Genomic DNA, 20,906 nt, shown 5'->3' on the forward strand with positions numbered 1-20,906 from the left:
GATCCACATTTTTGTATCCACGCAGGGCTCTATTTATCGGAATCCTTCCTCTCCCACTCTTGAATTTCAGCATAAATTTAGCAGCCTCTTCTTTATTTTGTGAAAGCAGCTTGAAATTTCAGCTCTAAGTGTTAATGACTCTAGCATTCAGTAGCTTGTGTTCCCTTGAAGTCTTCGGGGGAGAGGGAGAACCAAAGGCAATATGGTAACTGATAATCTTTTAAGCACAGATGGCATGTAATTTAATTTTTCCATTGGATTGTTTTTGTCACTTTTGTTACCTGATGACTAGAAAACCTCTCGTAGTTCCACAAAACTTCAGTAGTTTGTTTACATCTTCACTATGAATCTTTTGCCGTAGATATCTGCAAAGCTATCTGTCCAGTGTTGCTTCTGACATTAGAAACAGTAGTTTGTACCCACAATCAAGGGGAACCTTATGATATCAGATTTCAGACAAGACCAAAGAAAACTTATACAAATAGAAAGGACCTTCCAGCAGCAAGAATTTAGCTTCACTGTTTCAGGCAGCCTCCCAAGTCACTAACCTGGTTTCCTATTGATCTCCCTGGCTGTCGATCCTCCCACCTATTGAGCCAAGTCTATCGAGTACAATACTCAAAGCAGTGTTGGTACATCATTTTGGAGGGAACTTCCAAAGTTTGAGGAAGTGTGGATCACTTCAGCCAAAGAAGTGGTGAGGACTTTTGGGGAGTGTAGGTATTCTTCCTTGTTACTTGCTGTTGGTAGAGCCTTTCTGTCTAATTTTATTTTAACTCCAACCTTCTCTTCACTGCACTGGGCCTGTGTAATTCCTGAAAGAGGAAACAAGAGCTGCTTATGTTGCTGGCAGCAACAACATATGACTCAAAGCTTTACTAATGTCACAGGGAGAAATATGAACTTACTAAATTTAATGGAACTATTGAGATTTTTATAGACAATAAAGTGTGGAAAGAAATATTTAATATACTAAGGAACACCCATGCTCAAAGATCTCTCATCCTGTAATGCCTACAACACCTTGGCAAACCAGTACGAACCCTTTCAGGACCAGTAAGATTATTCAGATGCTGGTCCTGGACAACTGCGACCTGTTCATGCTCTCTGTATGTGTGTGTATATATATCTCCTCAATATATGTTTCACTCTATATGCATCCGAAGAAGTGGGTTGTAGCCCACGAAAGCTTATGCTCTAATAAATTTGTTAGTCTCTAAGGTGCCACAAGTACTCCTGTTCTTTTTGCGGATACAGACTAACACGGCTGCTACTCTGAAACCGGTCCTGGACCAGTGGTTTCAGAGGTGAAATGCTGATCTCTGCTATTGGGTATTCTGATACGGATGTGTTCTCACTCTGTTTGTGCTGGACTAATCTTACTTGGTACCCAAATATAGCTTTTTTTTCTCCTTTTTATGCCTCACTTATGTTAAAATTAGAGAACCCCTTCAGTTATTCCTTTGTGTTGTATAGAAATGTTCAGTGGTTTAACATGGAGTAAAATAAGCGAGCGCTCGCCAAATTTGGGAGCATAGCGATGGTGAGTCATGAGGTCACTTAATGGTGGCATGTAGTATGGGGAAGGGATAAGCAAATGTTAGTCCGAAAGCCAATGGTATTCTCCCTTGTCGTAGATCACAGAAGCCTTGTTAAAGGAAAGGGATAAACAAGCAAAATGGAATGGAATTCCCCTGCTGTTGCAGAAACTGTATGAGAACAGCCATCCGAACAGCGACTTCTCTCAGTGCCAAAGCATCCTCAAGGTAATATATACTCAGTCACTGACTCTATTGAAATACCACCCTCTTTCTTGGAAGCCAGTCTCTTCAACTGTTGCATGTTAAGAAACTTGACTTCATGCAGTTGTAGCTTCAGTCCTTGAAATTGGGCATATGGAGTAATGCCCATCTGTGAAGTGGAGTAAGTAAAAATGCATGTAATCACGATTAGGGATCAGTTGATCATCCAGTTATTCTAGGGCAGTTACAGAAATTGTACATTGCTAACGTGTTGACTGAATGTGGTGGGGTTTTTTGTTTTTTTTCCCCCTCTCTTCTCAGGAAATTTCTCCACTTCTCTCAATGGAGGCCATGGCATTTGTCACAGAGGATAGAAAAGCTGCTCAAGAATCCACTTTCCCAAACACATACACGTTTGATTTGTTTGGAGGAGTAGATGTAAGTGTTTGGGGTTTTTGTTAAACATGGCTATAGTCAAGAAACCTCCTGAGGCTTTTAGCGAGAGTAAATGGGAGAAGTGTCTTTAAATCAAATAATTTGGAGGGACTATAAATGCAAATCACTTATGATTAGATGCTTTGGTTGTACTGTCATAAGAGATTTCAGAAGAGAATCACCACAAGATTACATCTGCTTTCAGTTTGGTTTGCAAGTACTTTCCAAGATATTACATGTTCAAAAGCAAGGGACTTTCTTTTCCATGTGGTATAAAAAGACTTGGTGAGTTTCTGTTCAGTCTCTTGGGCACATAACAAAGATGATATTCTTTTACATTGCTGCCTGATATTTCCGTGGGGTTTAAGAAAATAGCTAAATTCTTGGAAATGATAAACAGATATCAGACGAAGTTAAAGAAATCGATTTTTGATTACATACATGACTTACGTAACGTGAAAAGAAGCAAATATCACTGTCTTTAAAAAAGAAAATGCGAACAATGCTTTTTATGCTTAAAGTTCTGCAAAACTTTTTTTTCCCCCCCAAACTAATCAAATGATATTGGGCACTCCTTGAGTGTCTTCTGTCCAAGGATCTCTGTGCTGTGTGGTAGGGAAGTGGGGGCAGAATTGGGGATTGAGGCCAGAAGTTCTTTGAATAGTGTCTCTATGGATACTCTACTGTAGGTGTGCTTGTGTCCCTATGCAACTGATCGGACACTACTACTAAAGTTCTCCATTAGACCTGCACGTGCACTGTCCTCCTTGCGCCCCCCCACAAGGCTAACCAGCATGTGGGAGCTAACCCCCTCAGTTCCTTCTCAGTTGCCCCTGGCTAGGGACAGAGCCATTAGCAGTTTGTTCATGATTGTTAACTTCTTTAGCATTTTTAGTAGTTAGTCTCCTTCAGTCTTAATTGTTTTTTCTCTTTATTTTCTCTTTGAAAACAGAAAAACCCTTTATTTCCCCCCTTGTTTATTGGGGACCCCTTTTTCTAACAGGGTTTGCCAAGCTCACCAGGCTTCAAGAAGTGCCTTTCTTGCAAGGAGGCCATCCCTGTGGCAGAGAAACACTCTCGCTGCATATGCTGCCTCGTGGGAAGACCACATTCTGCAGAAGTGTGGTCTCTGTCAACGGCTTAATAAACCAAGGTCTCAAAAGGATAGGGAGTTGAGACAGAAGATCATCCTGATGAAGGCAGCCTGCCAACCTTCCCTGAGTCCATGCCAAGAGTCACCCAGAAGGCATGAGTCTTCCCCATAGGCCTCAACATCCAGGGACTATGGGTCGAAGAAATCCCCTCTTGTAAGATATCTAAAAAAGAGAGCAGTGAGTCTCCAGAGTGAGCCGTGAGCTAGCTGCAAAAGATCTCCGACAAGCTCGGTACTGTTGGCAACAAGACAATCCAAGCCTGGTACCCATAGCTCATGAGGGTCTGGAGAGGGAGGTGCCATAGACACACTCAAAGACCTGATGTGCACAGGCACCAAGCCAACGGTACCAATTGACAAAGACTGGGGCAGGGAGAGCACACCAGTAAGAAGACACTGCTGGTATGCACTGTACCGTCAGCACCGTCATCAGTGAGCAAGCAAGCACTGGAGCATTCAGTGCAGTCAAGATCCCTGACTCCCTCCGTACTGCCAACAGCACCGGATCGGTCCACACTCAATTCCAGTGGAATTCCAGCACTCGAGATGTCAGGGTATCTGATACACCAGAGTCTCCTCTTGTCAGCACTGGGACTTTGGTACTGAGTCGTCTTCAAGTGTGGGAATCCTCTCCGGTACCCTGCCACGCACCTGCCACTGTATAGTGGCAAATCAGACAGTGAGCCAGAGGAGGTCATCTCCCACCACTCCTCCCATGCTCTCTATGATGCCCCTTATCAAGAGGCTCCTCAAGCATACCCTCAGCCTACTGCATCACCACCATGATATGGCCAGCCATGGGCACCACCACCAAACTCTATCCCATCACCTGAGTGGCCCTACTGGGTGGCATATCGCCCCCACACTTCTCAGGCTTCCAGACTCACCTGTGAGCCCCCGAGACGTTCTCCCTTGGCTACGGCATCCAGAACCTCGGAATCTCCAGAGGAGATTATGGAGGAACAGATTTGAGGAAGAGGTTACACTGAGAACTAATATCTTCCTCCTCTCCGGATGAGGCAGTCATGCGTCCGCCACCATCCTTAGCCAATGATTTCCAGCTCTTCCAGGACTTGGCAAAAAAGTAGCAGATATGCTGCAGATACACCTGGAGGAAGTCAAGGACACTCTCACCACAAACTCCTTGACATCCTACACTTTTCCTTGTCCTCCAGAATAGGCCTTCCCTATCAATGAGATTCTCCTGGACCTTGCAAAAACTATATGGTAAACCCCCACAGCCTTCCATGTCACAGCCATCCCCCTCCATATAGGAATTTTGACACGTCAGTTGAGGTGTCGACAGACCATTTCCCCTCAACCACTACAGCTGACCAACCTATCCTACCCATTTGACTACCACCTTGCCACATTCCACAGCACCTGGGAACATATAACATCGGACCAATGGGTCTTGGAAATAATTCTCAGTGGGGAATTACCATCCACTTTACCTACCCCCGTCCCCAACACCCTTCTCCGTCCATCTTTAGGGACCATTCTTACGAGAGTTTACTACAACAAGAAATAGATCTTCTCCTCCTGTTAGGAGCCACAGAACAAATATCTCCACATCTACGAGGCAAAGATTTTTTTCTCTTGCTATTTCAGAATACCCAAGAAGAAGGAAGGTTGGAGACCTGTACTAGACATCAGAGCACGCAACAAGTTTGTCAAAGTTCAAAAATTCAAGATGGCCACTCTAGCAACAATTATTCCAGCATTGGAGCAGGGAGACTGATTTTTCGGCCCTCAACCTTCAGGGCACCTATTTCCATATCTCAATCCTTCTGTTCCCCATGCTGTTCCTCAGATTTACCCTGAGACAAGACCACTGTCAGTACAGAGTACTCCCCTTTGGGCTATCATCAGCTCCAACGGTATTCTTCAAAGTCCTCTCAGTAGTGGCTGCTCACCTACGCTCCCAGGAGATCATGACCTACCCCTACCTGGACGATTGTTTCCTCCGAGCCCGCTCCTTCAACTAGGCTTGTTGGATTACCAAGACTGCAATAGACTTGTTCATGGAACTGGGTCTGAAGATCAGTGTCCAAAATTCAACCCTCACCCTGGTACAGCACCTGGAATTCATAAGGGCCCACCTTGACTCATTACAGGCCAAAATGCTCCTGCCTCAGCACCTTGGCCACGTTCATAGACAGTAGAAAACAGCCCCCAGATATCAGCCAGACACTGCCTCCCACTCCTGGGACATATGGCAGCCAGCACAGTGGTGATACCTCGTGCCAGGTTTCATGTGCAGTGTCTTCAGAGTTGGTTCAGCTCAGTCTACAGACCAAATACACAGACTAGACAAACCCCCGTCACTGTCCACCAAGGTCAAAAACTCCCTGGACTGGTGGAAAAACCCAGCAAATGTTTGCAAAAAGGAGATCGCTCTGCAAACTTCCCTGTTGTTACTTCTCACCACCGGTGCATTCCTTATAGGATGGGGCGTGCATCTAAACAACCTTACAACACAAGGCAAATGGTCGTCTATGGAGATATCCTCCTACATCAACCTCCTCAAGCTCAGGGTGGTCAGGAATACCTGCACCCATTTCCTCCCACTGATCAAGGGAACACACGAGTCTTAACAGACAACATAGTATGTATGTATTACATATATTGACGAGGAGCCAGGTCACCCTCCCTCTGCACAAAAGCACTAAGGTTATGGAACTGGTGCGTTTCCCACAGCACACTATCAGCGGCCTACCTTCCAGGAACGCAAAACTCTATAGCGGACAGTCTCAGTTGCAAATTCCCACACGACCAGGAATGGGAGATAAAGCAACAACCTATTCAGGCGGTGGGAGGTGGAGGTGGGAGAGAGACAGACCACAACCCTGTTCACCACTTACCTGTACAAGAAATGTCCATGACATTGCTCCAAAGCAGGGATGGGGCAACACTCCCTGCGCAACACTTCTTCTGTGAGACAGGGACCTTCTCTATGCCTTTCCTCCATTTCCCCATCTGTCAAAAGTCTTATTAAAAATAAAACGAGAAGGACCACATGTTGTACTGATTGCCCTCACTTGACTGAGACAGACTTGGTACCTTTACCTGTCACAACTTGCGATGTGCTCGCCGACCTCTCTCTAGTCCACACCATACCTCCTCTCGCCGAACAAAGAATGCACTCTACGTTCCAACTGGAGGATTCTCTGCCTCAAGGCTTGACTCCTTCATGGTTCCAACGCATAGAAAGCTCCTGCTCAGATGAGGTACAAGAGGTATTACTATGCAGTAAAAAATCCACAACACTCCGTATTCTACCTGCAAAAGTGGTCCAGGTTTCAGACGTGGTGTAATTCCCAACAAATTTCTCTATCTGCTGCTCTTCCAAAGTTCCTAGGCTATGTACTGACTCTTAAAAAATTGGGTCTCTCTCTCTCTCTCAGTTCACTCAGGGTCCACCTAGCAGCTATAGCAGCTTTTCACCAACAAGTAGAGGGATACTCATTGCTATCACACCCTACCACAAAACAATTCCTCAGGGGCATAGTAAATCTTTTCTCCCAACCCTGACATCCCACCCCAACATGGGACCTAAACCTAATATTGAAAAGCCTGACTAGACCTCCCTTCGAACCCATGGCTACCTGTTCGCTTACGTACCTGTCAATGAAAACGGCCTTCCTGGTGGTGATCACCTTGGCTAGGAGAGTAGGGGAAATAGCGGCTCTGATGACACATCTCCTCCCCTCCCCCCCCCCCCCAACAGTATTCTTTCAGGACCTGGAGTACTGATGTTTTGTGAAACTGGTTGACTAGGGAACTACTCAGCTTTTCTGTTTCTCAGTAACATCTCTACTCCTGCTCCAATCCAAGAATTTTCTCCTCCAGCACAGCCACCAACTTGAACTTCATGCACAGGAAATCCCTTCTGTCTTCAGGCAGGAAAGAGAACATGGCGCACATGTGTAGCAGGTCACCACCACTGTTGCATCACTAAGCAGTTTGAAATCTCAAGTGTTGAACCTGGAAGGAAAGCCTTTCATGCTCCTTCTCTAAACTCCCTCCAAATCTCTCCTGTTAGTTACCTTTGTTCACTGTTAAGGAGGAGAATCAGCTTGCTCTAATTATCATAATCAGTCAGGGAAAACTTTTTTTTTTTTATCTAAAATTCTTTTTGCTTCCAGTTGTAAGGGCAATGGCTGTGGGTGATTGCCCGTAGAATTGAAATGATGCTAAAATTTGGTGGGCTAGGCATTCCTGCAATCTGTGACCTTGAATAGCTGTTAAAAGGGATCTTATTTGGGGGTGGAAAAGGACACTTGGTTCAAGAAATACTTCATTTAATATGTTTATAACTTCCGTTCCGAAGGGCCAATCAGTAGTGGGATCCCGTAGTGCCATGTGCTATCTCTGCTATTTTGTTCTTGGAAAATGCAACGTGTATGAATGTGTGCAGCGCTACAAGTGCGTTTGCAGTGCCTGACTTTCTCCAAAACAAGATCAATAGCTTAACAGCAGGCCACGTGATATTTCATGCAACCAGAAAGGAGATACATTGAGGCAGCCATGTTTGTAGTGGTTCACTCACACTGTTATCTATAGTTCTTTAGGAAATCGGACTGATTTGGGGCTTGCTATTTAGAGATGATAAAATCCATGGGTCTTGGGTGGCTTTTTGATTGAGTCTGTTAAAATGACTCTACACTTCAGTTCATTCTCTTATTTTCACAGCTTCTAGTGGAAATTCTTATGAGACCAACTCTTATTACACAGAAAAAGAAACAGAAAAGTAAGTAGATAAGGTTTAAGATTAAATAGCTGTTTTTCAGTGTCTCTCCTTGTTTCCTCCTCCATTTATATCTTTCACCCTTACTTTACTAAACAAATGATTCACTATTCCTGAAATAGAAAAACTAATGTCAGTCATTCTTTGTGGTGCTAATTTGAGGGGGTGAATTATAGTCAGTATGTGTTTAAGGCATAGTTTGTTAGTGTCTATATTTTTTCCAGTGCATAGATTTGGTTTCCAGGCATTGGCAGGTCAACAAATGTTAGAAACTTCCACTGAAGTTATTGGTGGCTATATAGCTCCTATTCAATCCCTCCAGAATGTTGTCCCTAGAGTACAGACCTGTTGAGTGAGTCAGTGAAGAGAATCTCATTTTTCCAGACATGTAATGAATAGTAATTTCCTAACTATATAATAAAGGGAGTGTGCCAAAGTGAGCTAACAAGTTGCTTCAGAATAGCATTTTGTCTGCTGGAGCAGCTCAGTAGGCTCAATATTTGTATCTTTCATCTTCCATGTCTACCTGACACTATCTGGCCCTTGCAATACCTCTGAGAAGGAAAAGTATTATGATATCCTCCCCACTTCTCAAGTGAAGAAACTGAGATTCACAGGTGAAATAACAAGATAAAATCTGTCAAAGGTTTTGTTTACGCTGGGAAAATGTGTCCTCTTTGAAACAATGTTAGTTGGTTGTGGTTAATCCGAGGAGGGAAAGACTAGAAGATTGATGATTTTTTTGAACGTAGGTCAGAATTAGCATGCCCTATAACACATCCTCAGGCCATTAAATCTCTTGGACTATAGTGGTCGGGTATCTCATTAATCATTTCTAACTGGTTGCTAATTGCAGCTTAATTTTTTTGCATATCCGTTTCTGGCTGTTTAATTGAATATTTAAAATGTCATACACAATGCTCTGATTATAGCATAGAAATTAAGTGTTCTGGAAACTAATGAATTGGTCTTACTTTTGCTTTGTAGTAAGTGACGACCTGATCAAGGACTGCTTAAGCATATTGTACAACACTTGCATATGTGTAAGTATTACCTTTTTAAAAATATGTATGTTACTCTTCTTGGCAAACAAACATGTTCCACGCTTCGGCATTGGCTGCACATACCCCAGGAATGAAAGCATATTTGCTTTTAAAACATAATTTAAAGACATAATGCAACTCTAGTTTGCAACATTTTCCAAAGTCTGGTTACATATCTAGACCTAATATATTCAGCCACTCTCTGTGTTTGGGCGTTTGTCTAAGTAGTGTTTTATTTATAGGGCTTTCTATAATGCACCACTGCAGTAGCTGAGTGCCCAGTAATTCTGACACACTATTGTGGGCATTTGCACATATTCATGTTCCCATCTGAGAGCTATTTTCAGCTCTTGTACTTAGAAACAGAAATATCAAAATTAGAAAAATGTACGCCCACATCTTAATTTGAGCATCTCTGCCTGTGCACCGTTCAATAGCCTAGTCAACCAAGGGTGTTAGGGGCCTGATCCTGCAGACAATTCATATGCAGAACATCCTTTGTCAATCACTGGAGCCTGAGTGCCGGGGAAGGGCTGCAGGTTAGAAGTCTATAGAGAACTTGGCTCAAAAATTGAGGCCTAAAGTGCATATCTAATTATTAAAACACTGTCAATAAGTAATGTATTTTCAATATTGTATAGTTAGTCATCACCCTTTAGTGGATAAATGACCACAAGCCTGAGAGCACATTTAAAATACAGTAGTTTTAATGAAATGCTGCATGTAATCACTGAGTTGGAGCCATTTTAGGGAAACTGACTTTCTCTTAACGTTACAAAAGTATTAGTACATCGTGTTCTCTAAACAGTACAGAGACCCTGTAAAAGTGGCAAGGGCTGGTGTTTGAGCATTCATTATTTGATCTACTAAGGGGGAAAAAATAGAGGTAGTTTATGATAGCTGCATTTAATCTAAAAACGATCGCATTTGCAATCCATAGAATAGCTGCTGGCTGACTTAACTCATTTCAATTGTAGTGCCCTCTCTGGATTATTGGGATGGATTTGAATGGAGGGTTGCTTCAGGATTGTAAGACTGTCTAAAGTCTTGGTGCAGTTCTGGATTAATTCTCTTTATATCTAGGTATGATATCTATGCTGATATCTAATCCATTTGATCAACACCATATTAATAGAGGTTTTTAAGAATAGTTTGTATAAACACCTGTCAGGGATGGTCGAGGTTTACTTGGCCTTGCCTCAGCATAAGGGCCTGGACTTGATGACCTCTTGAGGTCTTGTTTCTATGCTACGGCCACTAGTACATGGTCGGTCTTGCTGAACTCTGACCAGACAGCTTTTCGAGCATTTGGGGTAACGTTTTCTGGAATAAAAAATACTGAATTAAACCAAAGAGCAACCTTACTCCAACCAGTGATCAGGGTGAAATCCTGGCCCCATTGAAGTCAGTGGAAACTTTGAGAAAACTCTGTTCAACTGAGAACTATGTTAGCAGTTGGACAAGAGACTGAGGGCCACATCTAATTTCCCTAAAATAGAGATTAAGGCAACTGCTCTCAGGTCCAATAGAGAGCTAAAGCCCACAGGCAACGCAGGGTCCAGCTGTGCAACATTTAAACTTGTTCCAAGCAGGCAAACAATTCAAGTCAAAATGGAGTTTTTCATGCTGGGACCTGTAGTTTCGGCAGGCCCCATGAGGATTAGCTGAATTGTTCATCTCCCTGGACAGCATGTCACCAACTTCTAGGAATTGCCAAATAGGTAACCAGGAGAGTGTTTGTGAAACTGGCTTGCAACGTATGATTATCACATCTGATTTGCCAGTGCAGCCGCCTGCCATTGTTGGGTGTATTTTACCATTCCTCGCTTTCTTCTAGACTGAAGGAGTCACTAAACGATTGGCAGAAAGAAATGATTTTGTGTTGTTCCTGTTTACATTGATGACAAACAAAAAAACATTTCTGCAAACAGCAACGCTTATTGAAGATATCCTAGGAGTTAAAAAGGTCTGTGGATGTTTCCTATAATCGTGGTTGCATAACTGTTCAGGTAACTGTTCAGGGTTGTGTGCTAGAGGGGAAAAGTCAGCTATGTTAATAGTGGTTTTTTGGTTTTTTTTGTGAACATGCATTGAAGAAAATTTGCCATTTGTTACCATGTTATTTAGTGTTCCAAATAAAATATTGTTGGAGACATATAACCATTGTAAAACCTTGGGCAGGATACATTTAAGGTCTCATCTATACTAGGTGCTATAATCAGGTCAGGGACCAATGTGGTAAATTGATCTCTTGACACCGTTGCATTTGTAAAGTAGATGTACTTCTCTGTCTTAACTTTGGGAATTTCATTCTCATCACTAAGTACTGAAGAATGCATATGTCAGACTAAACTGCTTTCCAAATTGACCTAAAAGGAGTCTTTTTGCTAAAAGTTGTCAGTCATGTGGTGGCTTTTAGTCTGCTCTAATTTTAATGTTCGGGACTCTGTGCAATGTCACTGGGTATTAGAACAACAGTTCTGCCTTAAAGGGATGTAATATTTAAAATATTGGTAGCCAAGCTTCCTTGTGTTAAGAAAAAGTTCTATTAAAGTTGAAACAGCATATATGATAGGTTGAACAATGAAAATATGCTTGTCAGTTTTACTCGCTGGTTCTCATGCAGTGAAAAATGTCTGTAGTACTCATTTAATAAATTCTAAATGGTAGCCCTGAATAATATGACCAGTATCCCTTCTTAGCGGGTGTCACTGCTGCATACCTAATTATTCCCTTTCCTCTGCTAATATCTCTGCAGCGGTGAAATGCAGTAATTGGACTTGTGTCCAGCTAATTACTGCCTTCTAGATAGGGTTTTGGGGTTATAGGGTTAGTTTTTTCCTGAAATTCAATACTTATGTAAATTCTGACTAATTATTAAGACGTATATTTTGATGTTTACCTTTTCTGAAGGATGCTTAGACACTTGTCTGATCCTTCCTTCTGGTTACTTTTCAGAATCTTCCCTTATCACCGATGAAACTATAATTTAAAAATATCCGACAGCGCAGTCCATCTATAGATGCATTTAACTTCAATAAATTTGGGGATACAAACAAACAAAATATCGAAACTTCAAAATAGCTAAAATTGGCTTAATACTTATTTTGTCACCTTTTTTTTTTTTTTTTTAGTAAAATGACTTGAGAATAATGTTCTCTCATGAATTGGTGAACTCGTGGGATCTTAGCCTTAGGTTGGGATTCACAGCCCCTTTCAAACTCTGAGGAACTTGTGCTACCCATCTACCCTTGTGTCTGACTAAATTTAAAACAATTTAATCCTGTTGGGGAAGGCTGTTTAATTTTTATATGTTCCCTCTGTTAACGTTGACTTTGGTGAAAAGACTGTTGGTTTATTACATCAAACAATCAATGCATTGTTTTGTCTTCTATAGGAAATGATACAATTAGAAGATATTCCCAATCTTGCAAGTCTAGTATCCAGTTTTGATCAACAGCAACTTGCCAATTTCTGTAGGATCCTTGCAGTCACAATTTCAGAACTTGACACAGGGAGTGATGACAAACACACGCTTCTTGCTAAAAATGCACAGCAGAAAAAAAATTTGGGTCCTTCTCGAGCTGAAGTTAATCAAGGTAAAGTGTCCCAGTTACTAGAGTGTTGCATTCTAAACACAAGTCCAGAGGAATCAAAAAGGAAGTAATAAACCTTCTCTCCATCCTGTCAAGAGTCTGAGGCTTCTGTATTGTGATATTGTAAGCCTTCTGCATTTATGATGCTTATTCCTTTAATTCTGCATTCCATGGAGGTTCTTACCAAAACTATCATCATCAAACTAAACTGTTCTTTTTTGTTGATGGTTATAATCGTCATAGATTCACATGCACCCTAGAAGTTAGTTGAGTAGGTATTGATGGTTGTGGTGGAGGGAAGATGTTTTGATGCTGTGACAGGCTATAATGTCTCAGTACCATAGGTGTAGCCAGTGCTTGTCTATTATCCAGGCAAGCATTTACAGTGGTGTCAGATGGGTTTATCCAGTATCTTGCTGTAGAGCAATATGTCAGTCTTTTCCTCTCTCACTAAGGAAAAAATGTTTTAATACCAGTTTTTGGTTCTGGCCACAGTCACCTACCAATTGCTATGCTAGTGTGGGGGGAAAATACAACTTCCCTGAGGAGGGATACTCTCGATCTATTTCATACATACTGATGAGGAGGTAGCATAGTGCATTAGAACATTAGACTCGGAAGCAGACCTAGGTTCTGTGTCTGTCCCTGAACTAACTTGGTTTGTGACTGTGAGCCAACTCATTGACCTCTGTCACAGTTTCCAAGTGAGCTGTGCTTGTGAAGGGCTATGTAAGAGCTACGTGTGGATTTATCACTATTCATAGATTCTAGGACTGGAAGGGACCTCGAGAGGTCATCGAGTCCAGTCCCCTGCCCGCATGGCAGGACCAAATACTGTCTAGACCATCCCTGATAGACATTTATCTAACCTACTCTTAAATATCTCCAGAGATGGAGATTCCACAACCTCCCTAGGCAATTTATTCCAGTGTTTAACCACCCTGACAGTTAAGAACTTTTTCCTAATGTCCAATCTAGACCTCCCTTGCTGCAGTTTAAGCCCATTGCTTCTTGTTCTATCCTTAGAAGCTAAGGTGAACAAGTTTTCTCCCTCCTCCTTATGACACCCTTTTAGATACCTGAAAACTGCTATCATGTCCCCTCTCAGTCTTCTCTTTTCCAAACTAAACAAACCCAATTCTTTCAGCCTTCCTTCATAGGTCATGTTCTCAAGACCTTTAATCATTCTTGTTGCTCTTCTCTGGACCCTCTCCAATTTCTCCACATCTTTCTTGAAATGCGGTGCCCAGAACTGGACACAATACTCCAGCTGAGGCCTAACCAGCGCAGAGTAGAGCGGAAGAATGACTTCTCGTGTCTTGCTCACAACACACCTGTTAATACATCCCAGAATCACGTTTGCTTTTTTTGCAACAGCATCACACTGTTGACTCATATTTAGCTTGTGGTCCACTATAACCCCTAGATCCCTTTCTGCCGTACTCCTTCCTAGACAGTCTCTTCCCATTCTGTATGTGTGAAACTGATTTTTCCTTCCTAAGTGGAGCACTTTGCATTTGTCTTTGTTAAACTTCATCCTGTTTACCTCAGACCATTTCTCCAATTTGTCCAGATCATTTTGAATTATGACCCTGTCCTCCAAAGCAGTTGCAATCCCTCACAGTTTGGTATCATCTGCAAACTTAATAAGCGTACTTTCTATGCCAATATCTAAGTCTTCAATGAAGATATTGAACAGAGCCGGTCCCAAAACAGACCCCTGCGGAACCCCACTTGTTATGCCTTTCCAGCAGGATTGGGAACCATTAATAACAACTCTCTGAGTACGGTTATCCAGCCAGTTATGCACCCACCTTATAGTAGCCCCATCTAAATTGTATTTGCCTAGTTTATCGATAAGAATATCATGTGAGACCATGTCAAATGCCTTACTGAAGTCTAGGTATACCACATCCACAGCTTCTCCCTTATCCACAAGACTCGTTATCTTATCAAAGAAAGCTATCAGATTGGTTTGACATGATTTGTTCTTTACAAATCCATCCTGGCTATTCCCTATCACCTTACCACCTTCCAAGTGTTTGCAGATGATTTCCTTAATTACTTGCTCCATTATCTTCCCTGGCACAGAAGTTAAACTAACTGGTCTGTAGTTTCCTGGGTTGTTTTTATTTCCCTTTTTATAGATGGGCATTATATTTGCCCTTTTCCAGTCTTCTGGACTCTCTCCCGTCTCCCATGATTTTCCAAAGATAATAGCTAGAGACTCAGATACCTCCTCTATTAGCTCCTTGAGTATTCTAGGATGCATTTCATCAGGCCCTGGTGACTTGCAGGCATCTAACTTTTCTAAGTGATTTTTAACTTGTTCTTTTTTTATTTTATCTGCTAAACCTACCCCCTTTCCATTAGCATTCACTATGTTAGGCATTCCTTCAGACTTCTCGGTGAAGACCGAAACAAAGAAGTCATTAAGCATCTCTGCCATTTCCAAGTTTCCTGTTACTGTTTCTCCCTCTTCACTGAGCAGTGGGCCTACCCTGTCTTTGGTCTTCCTCTTGCTTCTAATGTATTGATAAAAAGTAGTCTTGTTTCCTTTTATTCCTGTAGCTAGTTTGAGCTCATTTTGTGCCTTTGCCTTTCTAATCTTGCCCCTGCATTTCTGTGTTGTTTGCCTATATTCATCCTTTGTAATCCGTCCTAGTTTCCATTTTTTATGACTCCTTTTTATTTTTTAGATCATGCAAGATCTCGTGGTTAAGCCAAGGTGGTCTTTTGCCATATTTTCTATCTTTCCTAACCAGCTGAATAGCTTGCTTTTGAGCCCTTAATAGTGTCCCTTTGAAAAACTGCCAACTCTCCTCAGTTGTTTTTCCCCTCAGTCTTGATTCCCATGGGACCTTACCTATCAGCTCTCTGAGCTTACCAAAATCCGCCTTCCTGAAATCCATTGTCTCTATTTTCCTGTTCTCCCTTCTACCCTTCCTTAGAATTGCAAACTCTATGATTTCATGATCGCTTTCACCCAGGCTGCCTTCTACTTTCAAATTCTCAACGAGTTCCTCCCTATTTGTTAAAATCAAGTCTAGAACAGCTTCCCCCCTAGTAGCTTTTTCAGCCTTCTGAAATAAAAAGTTGTCTGCAATGCAGTCCAAGAATTTGTTGGATAGTCTGTGCCCCGCTGTGTTATTTTCCCAACATATATCCGGATAGTTGAAGTCCCCCCATCACCACCAAATCTTGGGCTTTGGATGATTTTGTTAGTTGTTTAAAAAAAAAAAAAAAAGCCTCATCCACCTCTTCCACCTGGTTAGGTGGCCTGTAGTAGACTCCTAGCATGACATCACCCTTGTTTTTTACCCCTTTTAGCCTAACCCAGAGACTCTCAACACTTCCGTCTCCTATGTCCATCTCCACCTCAGTCCAAGTGTGTACATTTATAAGGCAACACCTCCTCCCTTTTTCCCGTCTGTCCTTCCTGAGCAAGCTGTACCCCTCCACACCAACATTCCAATCATGTGTATTATCCCACCAAGTTTCAGTGATGCCAACAATGTCATAATTGTGTTTATTTATTAGCACTTCCAGTTCTTCCTGCTTATTACCCATACTTCTCGCATTTGTATATAGGCATCTAAGATACTGGTTTGATCTTGCCTCCCAGTTTTGTCCTGACCCTCCTTTCTCTCTGCCAATATAGCCCACACTCCCTCTCGTTTTCGACCCATCTCCCAGGTCTCCATGTTCCCCACTTACGTGTGGGCTTTGCTCACCTGTCCCCGTCGAACCTAGTTTAAAGCCCTCCTCACTAGGTTAGCCAGTCTGTGTCCAAATAGGGTCTTTCCCCTCCTCGAAAGGTGAACGCCATCTCTGCCTAGCAGTCCTTCCTCTAATAGCATCCCGTGGTCGAGGAAGCCAAAGCCCTCCTGGCGACACCATCTTCGCAGCCAGGCATTCACCTCCATGATGCATCTGTCTCTGCCCGGGCCGCTACCTTTGACAGGAAGAATCGAAGAGAATACCACCTGCGCTCCAAACTCCTTCACCTGTACTCCCAGAGCCCTGTAGTCACTCTTGATCCGCTCAGTGTCACACCTCGCAGTATCATTTGTGCCCACATGGATGAGTAGCATGGGATAGTAGTCAGAGGGCTGGATAATCCTTGACAATGCCTCCGTAACATTTCGGATACGGGCTCCCGGCAGGCAGCATACCTCCCGAGATGAAATGTCAGGGCGACAGATGGGTGCCTCCGTCCCCCTCAGCAGAGAGTCTCCGACCACCACTACCCTACGTTTCCTATTCGCAGTGGTGGCAGCAGACCTCCCAGCCTTAGGGGTACGAGGCTTCTCCTCCTTTACTTTAGGGGGTGATTCCTTCTCTCCTGTATCAAGAAGAGCATAACGGTTACCTATTACCACTATTATTTGTGGACCTAGGATTTCTAGCCTGCATTTAGTCATGTTTATGAAGACACTGTTGTGATGATCTAAATAGAATGCCTCTTTCCTTAGAGTTTCAGGAGTTAATTTTCCACGTTATGTGAAGTACCCTTTTATATTAGATATCGGAAGGTGAGAACCATTGTAAGAGAACAGTCTAGACCAAAGTCTGAACTAGAAATTGTATTGGGCAAAACTTCAAAAATCTGTCTAATCTTAAGTTCTTGCTGGAAATCTTGAAGCCACACGTGTGCTGCTTTTCAGACTGAGTTGGCATTTTCGTAATAAACCAATGTTGAGGATTGAATATTTTAAGGAGTTTCAAATCATAATAGGCGAAATCTTGGTTCACGTTTTGACCTCAGTTTTTTGGTATAATGATGACTCGTTTATTAAGTATACTCAATTAAACAAATAGCTGAGAGATTTGTATATAGAACTTACAGTTAAAGTCCCTGATGGTTTGTAATTTTTTTTCAAGAGGTGCTGAACACCTGATGATGCCCTTTTGGGAGGCATTGGTAGCTGCAGGTGCTCAGCATCTTTGAACTTCAGGCCACTATGTGAGCTGTCTTGTTGCCTTGAGTGCTTCTGACTTATATCTTGAATGTTCTCTTAAGCTCCTACGTTGCTGTAAGTCTTCTAGGCTTTATCAAACCATGTAATCAATTAAAATGCCAGCAAAGGGAAGGTGAACTGGTTTCACTTTTTGCTGTGCTGAAACTCTTTGAAATATGAGCAGCCCGGGCTTTGATATATAGAGACTCCAGGAAGCTCTTGTAATTAGGATCCAGTCCATTTAGGGGGTTCAGTGTCAATATCTAAATGTTCAACTTAGCCCACATCTACAAGTAGCAAATTCAGAGTATGAAGCAATGGGCTGGCCAAAAAGATTCTCCTCACACCTCTCAACAATCATGCTGCTGCATTCTGCATTGGCTGTGGGCAGCAGAGTGGCCTTTTCAGAAGCTCTTTGTAAAGTGTATGTATGCATGAGAGTGGTGGCCACTGGATGGTGACAAATGGCTATTCTTTACCGCAAATAAGCCCTTATGGCTGAAGATCCAAGGACATCTAATACATTAAAGTGAATGTGCAAATCTTCAGGCTGTTTAAGCAAACTAACTGAATACACCTCTACCCCGATATAAATAAAAATAATAAATAAATAAATAATAAATTAATGGAGATATCCTATCTCCTAGAACTGGAAGGGACCTTGAAAGGTCATCGAGTCCAGCCCCCTGCCTTCACTAGCAGGACCAAGTACTGATTTTGCCCCCAATCCCTAAGTGGCCCCCTCAAGGATTGAGCTCACAACCCTCGGTTTAGCAGGCCAATGCCCAAACCACTGAGCTATCCCTCCGACCCGATATAACACTAATTCGGATATAACATGGTAAAGCAGTGCTCCGGGGGGGGGGGGCTGTGCGCTCCGGCGGATCAAAGCAAGTTCAATATAACGCGGTTTCACCTATAACGCGGTAAGATTTTTTGGCTACCGAGGACAGCATTATATCGGGGTAGAGGTGTATGTTCCTGATCCTACAAATGCTTAAATCTGAGTATTTCAGTAGTCTCTTCACACATGCTTGAAGTGAGCCATTTGCATGTTTGTTTGCAGGGTCAGGGTCTAAATGTCCAAACCTAAAATATTATTTTTCAAATATAATTTTAACTTAGGTTTTCTTTTTCTAAGTTCAGAATTTCATGGTTGACGTGCGCTGTCGATAGAATTGCAGCCACTCAAAATGATGGTACTTTAACTAAGGGCCTTGGCTTTTGAGTGTATAAGGATGAAGATTTAGCATAGTATTATATCTAACAGCTCTATTTTATTTGATAATGAAGAACTGATACTATGTATCTTTGGGTATGTCTACACTACGGGATTACTCCAAATTTACAGAATTTGATTTTTGGCAACTGATTGTATAAAGTCGAGTGCATGCGGCCACACTAAGCACATTAATTCAGCGGTGTGCGTCCATGTACCGAGGCTAGTGTCGACTTCCGGAGTGTTGCACTGTGGGTAGCTATCCCATAGTTCCTGCAGTCTCCCCCACCCATTGGAATTCTGAGTTGAGATCCCAATGCCTTCTGGGGCAAAAAACATTGTCGTTGGTGGTTCTGGGTACAGCCTCACCCCTCCCTCCGTGAAAGCAATGGCAGACAACCGTTTCGCGCCTTTTTTCCTGGGTGAACTGTGCAGACACCATACCACGGCAAGCATGGAGCCCGCTCAGCTCAAGACCGCAGTCACGAACACTGTAAACACCTCGCGCATTATCGTGCAGTTTATGCTGAACCAGGACCTGAAAAAACTGGCGAGGAGGAGGCGGCTACGGCAGCATGGCGACGAGAGTGATGAGGACATGGACACACAGTTCTCTCAAACCGCGGGCCCTGGCACTTTGGAGATCATGCTGTTAATGGGGCAGGTTATAGCCGTGGAACGCTGATTCTGGGCCCGGGAAACAAGCACAGACTGATGGGACCGCATAGTGTTGCAGGTGTGGGACAATTCCCAGTAGCTGCGAAACTTTCGCATGTGTAAGGGCACTTTCATGGAACTTTGTGACTTGCTTTCCCCTGCTCTGAAGCGCCAGAATACCAAGATGAGAGCAGCCCTCACAGTTGAGAAGTGAGTGGCAATAGCCCTGTGGAAGCTTGCAACGCCAGACAGCTACCGGTCAGTCGGGAATCAATTTGGAGTGGGCAAAACTACTGTGAGGGCTGCTGTGATGCAAGTAGCCAAAGCAATCACTGAGCTGCTGCTACCAAAGGTAGTGACTCTGGGAAATGTGCAGGTCATAGTGGATGGCTTTGCTGCAATGGGATTCCCTAACGGTGGTGGGGCGATAGATGGAACCCATATCCCTATCTTGGCACCGGAGCACCAGGGCAGCCAGTACATAAACCGCAAGGGGTACTTTTCAATGGTGCTGCAAGCACTGGTGGATCACAAGGGACGTTTCACCAACATCAACGTGGGATGGCCGGGAAGGGTTCATGACGCTCGTGTCTTCAGGAACACTAATCTGTTTAAATGTCTGCAGCAAGGGATTTACTTCCCAGACCAGAAAATAACCGTTGGGGATGTTGAAATGCCTATAGTTATCCTTGGGGACTCAGCCTACCCCTTAATGCATGGCTCATGAAGCCATACACAGGCAGCCTGGACAGGAGTCAGGAGCTGTTCAACTACAGGCTGAGCAAGTGCAGAATGGTGGTGGAATGTGCACTTGGCCGTTTAAAAGGTCGCTGGCACACTTTACTGACTTGCTCAGACCTCAGCCAAACCAATATCCCCATTGTTATTGCTGCTTGCTGTGTGCTCCACAATCTCTGTGAGAGTAAGGGGGAGACCTTTATGGCGGGGTGGGAAGTTGAGGTAAATCGCCTGGCCGCTGATTACGCGCAGCCAGACACCAGATTAGAAGAGCACACCGGGAAGCGCTGCGCATCAGAGAGGCTTTGAAAACCAGTTTCATGACTGGCCAGGCTACCGTGTGAGAGTTCTGTTTGTTTCTCCTTGATGAAAACCCGCCCCCTTGATTGACTCATTCCCTGTAAGCAACCCACACTCTCCCTTCGATCACAGCTTGCTTTCAAAGGAAATAAAGTCACTATTGTTTTAAAAATCATGTAGTATTTATTAATTGATTATAAAAAGAGGGAGAGAACTGACAAGGTAGCCTGGGTGGGGTTGGGGAGGAGGGAAGGAAAAGGCCACTTCAAAAGTTCAGAACAATGACCGCCTTTTGCTTGGGCTGTCCACTGG

General features: G+C 43.2%; 1 protein-coding gene across 1 annotated transcript in view; it reads left to right on the top strand.

Annotated features, from left to right (window-relative positions):
• The first annotated feature begins 1,638 nt into the window (after window positions 1-1,638).
• TRPC4AP (transient receptor potential cation channel subfamily C member 4 associated protein) overlaps window positions 1,639-20,906 on the top strand; it is a 54,399-nt gene continuing 35,131 nt past the window's right edge. Inside the window, exons 1-6 of the mRNA XM_065414347.1 lie at window positions 1,639-1,766; window positions 2,064-2,180; window positions 8,026-8,083; window positions 9,068-9,123; window positions 10,961-11,089; window positions 12,521-12,722. Of these exons, the coding sequence (XP_065270419.1) occupies window positions 2,085-2,180; window positions 8,026-8,083; window positions 9,068-9,123; window positions 10,961-11,089; window positions 12,521-12,722 (541 nt within the window). The 5' untranslated portion in view covers window positions 1,639-1,766; window positions 2,064-2,084. The remainder of the gene's footprint in view (window positions 1,767-2,063; window positions 2,181-8,025; window positions 8,084-9,067; window positions 9,124-10,960; window positions 11,090-12,520; window positions 12,723-20,906) is intronic.

This window comes from Emys orbicularis, chromosome 12 (assembly GCF_028017835.1).
Source record: "Emys orbicularis isolate rEmyOrb1 chromosome 12, rEmyOrb1.hap1, whole genome shotgun sequence".
NCBI classification, from domain to species: Eukaryota; Metazoa; Chordata; order Testudines; family Emydidae; genus Emys; species Emys orbicularis.